The 10265-nt window shown below is 49.5% G+C and overlaps 2 protein-coding genes across 2 annotated transcripts in view; one reads left to right on the top strand and one right to left on the bottom strand.

Annotated features, from left to right (window-relative positions):
- Nucleotides 1–10265, bottom strand: part of LOC143099926 (E3 ubiquitin-protein ligase TRIM35-like) — a 491084-nt gene that overhangs the window by 23958 nt on the left and 456861 nt on the right. The window lies entirely within an intron of this gene.
- LOC143100672 (uncharacterized) overlaps nt 1–10265 on the top strand; it is a 33858-nt gene that overhangs the window by 15291 nt on the left and 8302 nt on the right. The window contains exons 14-19 of the mRNA XM_076264068.1: nt 166–312; nt 2497–2606; nt 3199–3352; nt 4261–4454; nt 7152–7279; nt 7833–9898. Coding sequence (XP_076120183.1) covers nt 166–312; nt 2497–2606; nt 3199–3352; nt 4261–4454; nt 7152–7279; nt 7833–9898 — 2799 coding nt within the window. The remainder of the gene's footprint in view (nt 1–165; nt 313–2496; nt 2607–3198; nt 3353–4260; nt 4455–7151; nt 7280–7832; nt 9899–10265) is intronic.

Below are 10265 nucleotides of genomic sequence, written 5' to 3'. Positions count from 1 at the left end.
TCTTTTCTTCACTCTGTCTGTCACTCCTCCTTTACTCTCTTACTCTCCCTATCTCTTTCTACCTCTCTTCCTCTCTCCATCCCTCCCTCCTCTCCTTCCTTTCCCTCTCTCCTTTACTCTCCTCTCCTCCCCTCCCTCCTCTCCTCCCCTCCTCCCTTTCTGTAGGCGCGTGAGAGTGTGCGTTCTCTCTCCTCGTCGGAGACGCTGCTGAAGAGAGAGCTGGCTGAGGCCCGCGACGCCCTGGACAAGATGGCCGCCCTCAACCAGGCCCTGGCTACTGACAAGAGGGAGCTCAGCGCCCGCACATTACAGGTGAGGACAACGCACACACACACACACACAGATACACACACCTGTATGCACACACACACACACACACACACACACACACACACCACACACAGATACACACACCTGTATGCACACATATATACACACACACACCACACACAGATACACACACCTGTATGCATACACATACAGACAAATACACACACATACAGACCTTAAGAAACACACACCTATAAACACACATATATATATATACACACACGCACCGTTATTTATACATACAAACATTTAGATACACACACACACACACACACACACATAATATAGCCACTCAGATACATACACTTAAACGCACATACACACAGGAACACCTATACACACTCAGACAGATATGGTACGAATACGGGTAGATGGTAGAGACAGATTTCATGCATATTTCACTCATATTTTTACATTATTCAAAGTCTGTGCACTCAGTTTGTTCTCAGTTCTCAATGCTGCACACGCTCAGTCATACTGAGTCAGCTAATTCAGATGTACACTCATGAGCACACACACACACACACACACACACACACACACACACACACACACACACACACAGACGAATTAAACCAGATTCATTCACTCTCATACTTCCTCAATTACTTCCTCCCCCATCTGTCTGTCTGTCTGTCGTCTCTCTCTCTCTCTCTCTCTCTCTCCTGTTAAGCAGCTCTTTAATCTCTCCTCAGCTGTGCTTGATCCGTATTTAGCCCTTTACCGCTTTAGTCTGCTTCTTTTGTCTACTCACCTCTCTTCTCACCTCACCTCTCCTCTTCTCACCTCTTCTCTCAACTTTCCTCTCTCTTTGTACCCCCCCTCCTTCCCTCCTCCTCTCCTCCTCCCTTCTCCTTTCCTTTCCTCCTCCTCCCTCCTCCTTTCCTCCTCCCCTCTCCTCCTCCCCTCTCCTTTCCTCCTCTCCTCCTCCCCTCCCCTCCCGTCTCCTCCTCTCCTCTCCTCCCCTCTCCTCCTTTCCTCCTCTCCTCCTTCCCTCCCCTCCTCCTTTCCTCCTCTTTCCCCTCCCCTCCCTTCCCCTCTCCTCTCCCCTCTGTTTGAATTTCCCCTTGGGGATCAATAAAGTATCTATCTATCTATCTATCTATCTATCTATCTATTTATCCATTTCAAACCTATGCTGTTGGTCCTACACACACACACACACACACACACACACACACACACACACACACACACACATATCTGACCTCTGACCTGGTGCCAGTATGGCTGATTTTAGCCCAAAAAGCCAACTGTGAACATGCGCTCGAAACATCTTCAGATTAAAACATACAGTTGATAGGTGTAGCTGCAGTCAACATCGACAACTCCAACCAAAACAGAGGTGCACAATCAATTAAGCATTTTTTTCCCCATAAAAAAAAAAAAAAAGAAATTGGCTGGCAACATTGATATTCCTTTAATGGTGCTAAAGCGTGATTTTGGCCCAGAAAACAGCCCACTACAAGCCATGTGAGTGCAGGCGCTGGCCTGGCAGCTTGCTGATCCAAAGCCGATCCCATGTGGAGCTCACACACACACACACACACACACACACGTTACTCAACATAGAGAAGCACTGTGCAATGAAGCTGTCTAATGCTGGATGAAGGGCTCACCCTGTACGCTTCTCTCAAAAGCTCGTCAGATGGTGTACTATCTGAAGCGTGTCAAATGCAGCGCTAGCAGTTAGAGGCTAATTCTGGTCAATGTCTGGTCCAAGGCTGGACTGTCCATTGCTGGTCATTGCTGTGCTGTGCATTGTTTGTGCGGCCTAGCCTTTCGGGGATGTGTTGAAACAGCAGTTACTGTCGCCACATGCTTCAATCCCCAAACGTTGCTTTGGTCAAACACCACTTCATGAAATTCCCTGTGTATTTCCCTGCTCTTCCAGCAGTGCTTCCTGACAACTCTAGCGGCTTAACAGAGAAGGGTGCTGGCTGCATTCTATAGGAACGTGCAGATTTACTTTTGACCTTTTGAACTCGCTGAGGCTCATGATTACAGTAGCAGGTTAACACAAGAGAGTGCTGTATTCAGAAGGATGACCTTTCACCTTTTGACCCCAGTTAGAGACTGAGATTGCTGAGGTTCATGATTACACTAGCAGGTTAGCAGGGAAGAGTGCTGTATTCAGAAGGATGACCTTTCACCTTTTGACCCTAGTTGGAGACTGAGATTGCTGAGACTCATGCGCAGCTGCAGGGCCTGGGGTCAGAGGTCACAACTCTACGCAGAGAGCTGAAGACCATGAGCCATGAGACCACACAGCTGAGGTATGGTATACAACACACACACACACACACACACACACACACACACACACACACACACACACACACACACACACACACACACACACACATGCAGGTATGCACATGCACACACATGGGTATGCATCTGCGTCTGCAACAGCACACCTGCCTTCACAGCAGAAGCTCTGTTGAAAGGGACGCTGGCGGATTGAATCTGCTTTAAGACCATCCTTTATTTAACCAGCATAGCCACATTGAGACAGACATAATTAAGAGATGCTGTCTGTCTCAATGTGACTAGACCAATGACTCTATGTGTAGACAGTCTCTGGACTAGACAGAATCTCGATAATATATATTTGGCTTTGTACTTTGTATGTACTTTGCTGGTTAAATAAAAGACAAATTAGATAAGAACAATAAAATAAAAACACCCTCAGGTGCCTGGTAGACAATAAGAAACCTCTGCTCAGATACCATCTGTAGATCTCTAAGGTCACTCACACACCCTCTGTGGTCCCTGGTGTGTGTGTGCGCGTGTGTGTGTGCGTGTGTGTGCGTGTGTGTGCGTGTGCTTGTGCGTGTGCGTGCGCGTGCGTGTGTGTGTGTGTAGTGCGTTCCGAGACTCTGAGCAGGACTCGCTGCAGCTGCTGAGGGAGCGGGAGCGCGAGCTGGAGAGGGAGATGGAGCTGCTGCGGGAGGAGAGCGAGAGGGAGCTCAGCACCCTGACGGAGGAGAACCACAACCACACACACAGGATCGAGGAGGTAGGGGGCGCCGTGTGTGTGTGTGTGTGTGTGTGTGTGTGTGTGTGTGAGCTCAGCACCCTGACGGAGGACAACCACACACACAGGATCGAGGAGGTAGGGGGCGCCGTGTGTCTGTGTGTGTGTGTCTGTGTGTGTGTGTGTGAGCTCAGCACCCTGACGGAGGAGAACCACAACCACACACACAGGATCCAGGAGGTATACCGCGGGTGCGGTCGGGTCAAAAATTGACAAAGCATTTCTTCTCACAAAGCTCTCACTTAGTTATTAATAATGTAGGCTACAGAACATTAAAGGAACCGTATGTAAGATTGTGGCCAAAACTGGTACTACAATCACTTTCAAATTACTGTAGAGCGGTGTATCCCCTTCCCCTCCCCTCTGACTGGCAGAGTTGGCAACCGGATGACGAAACACTACTGACTTTGTGATTAGTAGATAGGTGGAGGGTGGCGCATTAGGCCAAAACACAACATGACAACATCAACATCAGTTGAGGGCTGCAACTTCACTTTTTAAATGACAATATCCTGGCCAGACTACTGTTGTCAGTGATATAAGTATTTGAAATTAACATGATTTCTTAATGTCTAGTGACATATCAGGGCAATTTTATGATTAATTGAAATACATTTTTTACATACGGTTCCTTTAAGTGCAACAAACCTTCTTGCAATCTCTCTTAACTGCATAAAACAGGTTAAGATATGATTAGTCTACAAGACCTTCCATCTTCTCTTCCCCTCTCCCTCTCACACAGGCGCTTTAACCCTCTCTGGTACCGTCAAGGGTTCAATAGGTGTGTGTGTGTGTAATTGCTTGTATTTGCTCATGCATTTGTGTGTTTTTATGTGTGTGTGTGTGTGTGTGCGTGCATATTTGCTCGTTTGTGTGTGTGTGGTCTCCAGCTGTCATCGCTGCACAACGGTGTGTGTGAGGACCTGCGTGTGGCTCGCGCGGAGCTGTGCCGGGCAACGGAGGAGCAGAGGAGTGCCGAGCGAGAGAGGGATGACCTCCAGAGGGAGAGAGAGAGGATGGAGGGAGCGCTACGCAGCCTGGAGGAGGAGAGAGAACGGCTGCAGCTGGACAGAGAGGAGCTCAGGTGAGGAGGGACCAGCACCGCTAACTACCAGCAGTGGATGAGCCTACAGGCTATACAGGCTAGAATATGCCCCATATAGAGGAACCAGCCTACAGGCTAGAATATGCCCCATATAGAGGAACCAGTGGACGAGCCTACAGGCTATACAGGCTAGAATATGCCCCATATAGAGGAACCAGTGGACGAGCCTACAGGCTATACAGGCTAGAATATGCCCCATATAGAGATACCAGTGGACGAGCCTACAGGCTATACAGGCTAGAATATGCCCCATATAGAGATACCAGTGGACGAGCCTACAGGCTTTACAGGCTAGAATATGCCCCATATAGAGGAACCAGTGGACGAGCCTACAGGCTATACAGGCTAGAATATGCCCCATATAGAGGAACCAGTGGACGAGCCTACAGGCTAGAATTTGCCCCATATAGAGGAACCAGCCTACAGGCTATACAGGCTAGAATATGCCCCTTATAGAGGAACCAGCCTACAGGCTATACAGGCTAGAATATGCCCCTTATAGAGGAACCAGCCTACAGGCTATACAGGCTAGAATATGCACCTTATAGAGGAATCTGCGGACAAGCCTACAGACTATACAGGTTAGAATATGCCCCATATAGAGGAACCAGTGGACAAGCCTACAGGTTATACAGGCTAGAATATGCCCCATATAGAGGAACCAGTGGACGAGCCTACAGGCTAGAATTTGCCCCATATAGAGGAACCAGTGGATGAGCCTACAGGCTATACAGGCTAGAATATGCCCCATATAGAGGAACCAGCCTACAGGCTTTACAGGCTAGAATATGCCCCATATAGAGGAACCAGTGGATGAGCCTATATGGTATAAAATTCTCGCCAAAAGTTTTCTGTACCTGTACCAAAGTTTTGTGCTTGTAAGAATATTTTGTGCTCGTAAAAAATATTTGTGTACATGTAAAAATAATTTGTATCTGTAAAAATATTTTGTGCATGCAAAAATGGTTTGTACATCTTCAAATCCGTTTTGTCACTGTGTAGAAAAAATGTTTGTGAATTTGCGAACGATTTTTGCACGTAAGGATTTTCCATTTGCAAGTGCGCATCTGTTTTCTACAGACATGAAACAGATCTACGGGTACGAAACGAATTTACAAGTACAAAACTTTTTTACAAATTTTCCCAAAACAGCCAATCACAGCACTGCTTACTGAACGGCCAATCAGCCGATCAGCTCACTTCTTTAATTCTGAAACGCTGGACATCTCTGGGTACATCCATGTAAACACTACAGTCAGAAGAGGTGAAACAAGTATTGGCTGGGCTAAGCTAACGTCAAAGATACTGCTTTTATCAACTGTCTCTGCTAACGTTACGTGAAAGCACCGCACATATAACATGGGAAATACAAAGGGAGGAAGGGAAGGGAGTCAGCCTAAAGCCACCCTGAACTTTTTTGGTCATGTAGCAGTAACTGTTATGTTCTAGCTAGCTTAGGTAACAAGCTAACTTAGCTAACAAGCAAACAGCTCAACTTAACTCTATTCCTTCCCTACTATGAATCTAATATCATTAACTAGAACTAATAAACAGTATAGTTTAAAACGCGAGCACTGGATAGGTAATTAGTAGGTAACAATAGGTAATGGCAGCTAACTGGGCTAGTATTGGCTGGGCTAAGCTAACGTCAAAGATACTATCAACCGTCTCTGCTAACGTTACGTGAAAGCACCGCACATATAACGTGGGAAATACAAAGGGAGGAATGACTAGTCGGAAAACACAATAACTATACAGAACAATTATATCATTAATAATAATACTAAGGATCCGAATTTTATTAGTTCTAGTTAATGATATTAGATTCATAGTAGGGAAGGAATAGAGTTAAGTTGACCTGTTTGCTTGTTAGCTAAGATAGATCTTCTTTTTTAAGTGTTTCACCTCTTCTGAACTGTGGTGTTTACATGGATGTACCAAGAGCTGTATTTTCTATGTCCAGCGTTTCAGAATTAAAGAAGCGAGCTGATCGGCTGACTGGCCGTTCAGTAAGCAGTGCTGTGATTGGCTGTTTTGGGAAAATTTGTAAAAAAGTTTTGTACTTGTACATTCGTTTCGTACCTGTAGATCTGTTTCATGTCTGTAGAAAACAGATGCGCACTTGCAAATGGAAAATCCGTGCGTGCAAATATCGTTCGCAAATTCACAAAAAAAATTCTACACAGTGAGAAAACAGATTTGAAGATGTACAAACCATTTTTACATGCACAAAATATTTTTACAGATACAAATTCTTTTTACATGTACACAAATCATTTTTACGAGCACAAAATATTCTTACAAGCACAAAACTTTGGTACAGGTACAGAAAACTTTTGGCGAGAATTTTATACCATAAGCCTACAGGCTATACAGGCTAGAATATGCCCCATATAGAGGAACCAGCCTACAGGCTATACAGGCTAGAATATGCCCCATATAGAGGAACCAGCCTACAGGCTATACAGGCTAGAATATGCCCCATATAGAGGAACCAGCGGACGAGCCTACAGGCTATACAGGCTAGTATATGCCCCATATAGAGGAACCAGCGGACCGCTAGTAGCGCCGCCAGCCTACAACGTACTAGTCAAATATACCAGCAGTCCAGTTATCATTTGTGTGTTTTTAATGCCTCAATAACTAAAGCACCTGCTTCTGATTTCACCTGCTCAGGTGTGTGAGTGAGTCCCTGCAGCAGCAGCTAAACTCCACCCAGAACCAGAGCTCAGAACTACAGCTGCAGAACAGCCAGCTACAGGTGCAGCTCGACACACTCATACAGACCAAAGATACACTAAAGGGTAAGGAGCACACACACACACACACACACACACACACACTGCACTGCACTGCAAGGTCAGTAGATTGATCCATGTTGCTGTTGATCTGATCTGAGAATCAACTTGATATTAAAATTAATACATTGCTTTGGGCTGTTAGCATACACGCACACACACTGACACACACACACACACTGCACTGCAAGGTCAGTAGATTGATCCATGTTGCTGTTGGTCTGATCTGAGAATCAACTTGATATAAAAATGAATACATTGCTTTTGGGCTGTTAGCACACACGCGCACACACACACACGCACGCACGCACGCACGCACGCACGCACACACACACACACACACACACACACACACACTCCAGTCAATCCCATCTGCATTTAGAGATATTACAAGAGACATACACACCCAAACACAGACTCACATACTGACACACACACACACACACACCAATATCTGGAAACAATACTGCAGAGCTTTGCATTAATCCATTTCACTGTTCACTACTGGAGGATCAGTTGGATATTTCATTGACTCCAATTGTGCTGTTCACCTCCCCAGGGGAGATCAAGTGTCTCCACGAGGAGCTGGAGCAAGAGAGGCACCAGCGGGACGAGGAGAGGAGAGAGGAGCAGGAGGAGCGCGAGAGGAGGCGCAGGGACGCCGAGAACCAGCAGGGGGAGCTGGAGAGGCTGGAGCAGGAGCTGGCCCAGTCGGAGGAGCAGCGTCAGAGAGAGCAGGAGGAGAGGAGGAGCGAGGAGGACGAGTGGCAGCGGGAGAGGGAGGCGCTGAACGCGGAGCTGGGCGCCCGTGACGGGGAGGTGGAGGCCCTGCGCAAGCGCACCCAGGGGCTGGAGAAGGAGAAGGAGGAGATCGCCGCCCTGCTGGAGGAGTCCGGGACCGAGCTGGAGCGCACGCGGAGCCGCCTCGGCGCCGAGCAGCGCACCCTCGAGCAGAGGGAGAAAGAAGCGAGGGATGAAGCGGAGAAGTGGAAGAGGAAAGCCAAGGCGGCGCAGAAGAGGCAGGAGGAGGTGGGGCAACGTCTGGAGAAGGAGAGCAAAGGACTGAAGACGACGGAGAAGGAGAGAGATGCGGCGAGCGAACTCCTGAGGAGGAAAGAGAGGGAGCTGGAGGAGCGAGAGGAGGAGGTGGTGGAGGTGAAGAGCCGAGTGGAGGTGCTGGAAGCAGAGGTGGAGAGGCTGGAGGAGGAGGTGAGGAAGAAGGAGGTCCTGGAGGGCCAGCTGCTGGTTCTGGAGGAGCAGAACCAGCAGCTGAGGGAGAAGGAGCGGGTGAGGAGAGCGGAGGAGGAGCGTCGGCAGAGGAGGAGGGAGTCGGAGGAGCGGCAGAAGGAGGAGAGGCTGAGGGGGGAGCTGGACCTGAAGGAGGGGGAGATGGAGGCCCTGCGGAGCGACGTGGAGGCGTTGCGGAGGGAGAAGGAGGAGGTGTCGGCACGCCTGGCGGAGCAAGAGACGGAGCTGGAGAGGACCCGGGTGAGGACGGCGGCCGAGCAGAGGAGCTGGGAGCAGCGGGCGAAAGAAGCGAGGGAGGAGGTGGAGAAGTGGAAAAAACGGGCGGCGGGGGCTGAGAAACAGAGGGAGGAGGTGACGCTGCGTCTGGAGCGAGAGAGCGAGGGCCTCCGCGCCACGGAGAGGGAGAGGGACCGCATGACGGAGGTGCTGAGGAAGAAGGAGATCGAGGTGCGGGAGCGCGAGGAGGACGTCGAGGAGCTGCGGCGCCGGGTGCTCCTCCTGGAGGCCGACCTGGAGAGGCTGGAGGAGGACCTGAGGAGCAAGGAGGTCTCCGAGGGTCAGCTCCTCGTCCTGGAGGAGCAGAACGCCCAGCTGCGAGAGAGGGAGAGGGAGAAGCGCAAGGAGGAGGAGGAGCGGGAGAAGGAGGAGCGGGAGAAGGAGAGGAAGCTGAGGGGAGAGCTGAGGAGGAGAGAGGGAGAGGTGGAGGCGCTCCGTTCACAGATGGAGGGACTGAGGAGAGAGAGGGAAGACATCGCAGCCCAGCTGGACACCAGCGAGGCGGAGGTGGAGAGGCTTAAGGCCAGCCTCATCACCGAACAGAAGCTTCTAGAAGCACAAGCAGAGGAGGCCAGAGACGAAGCAGAGAGGTGGAAGGAGAGAGCGACGCGAACGGAAAGAGAGAGGGATGAGGCGGTGGAGAAGAGGAAGAGACAGGAGACGGAGGAGAGGAAGAAAGAAAGGACGACCAGAGGGGAGCTGGAGCAGAGGGAAGAAGAGCTGAAACGTCTCCAGTCGAGGATGGAGAGAACAGAGAAGGAGAGGGAGAGAGAGAGGGAGGAGGAGCGGAGGAGAGAAGAGGAGCAGGAGGAGGCCTTGAGGAGTCAGCGGGAGCTGCTCAGAGAGAGTGAGGAGGAGGCGCGGAACCTGAGGGAGACTCTTCGTCGTGAGGAAGAGGAGGGCAGGTCCAGGCAGAAGAGGAGCGAGGAGGAGTTGGAGCAGCTAAAGGAGAGACTGCAGGAGCTGGAACAGGCCGAGAGAGAACTCGCCCTGAAACTCCAGGAGGCGGAGCTGGACCTGGAGCGCCACTCCGATTTGCTGAGGGAGACGGAGAAGGAGCTTAAAGACAGGAAGCAGGAAGTGCTTCTGACTCAGAGTCAGGTATGTATAATATTTTTTGCTGAGGGAGAAGGAGCTTAAAGACAGGAAGCAGGAAGTGCTTCTGACTCAGTCAGGTATGTTATTTATTGTTATCACCCGTAGTAAAGAAATACTGTTTTCTGATTGGCTGGTGGGGTGGCTATTAATTCTGAATAACAGGACACCTATGATGGTGATAAGCGGGATAACAACCTTCGAGGTGTCCTGTTATACGGAATTAATGGACTTGGCCGCTGCGCGTCGGGAAGTTCTTTGCCATCCGCCCTCGTCCATTAATTCCGTATAACAGGACACCTCGGCAGCCGTTATCCCTTACATATTTTATACATATCATTAGTCCAAAGGTTGAAGAGCTGTCAAACTGATT

This window comes from Alosa pseudoharengus, unplaced genomic scaffold, assembly GCF_046254945.1.
Source record: "Alosa pseudoharengus isolate Yale_2024_CS ecotype anadromous, Long Island Sound unplaced genomic scaffold, YU_APseudo_1.1 YU_APseudo_1.1_scf_3, whole genome shotgun sequence".
Lineage (NCBI taxonomy): Eukaryota > Metazoa > Chordata > Actinopteri > Clupeiformes > Clupeidae > Alosa > Alosa pseudoharengus.
This window is presented reverse-complemented; position numbering and strand designations above follow the sequence as displayed.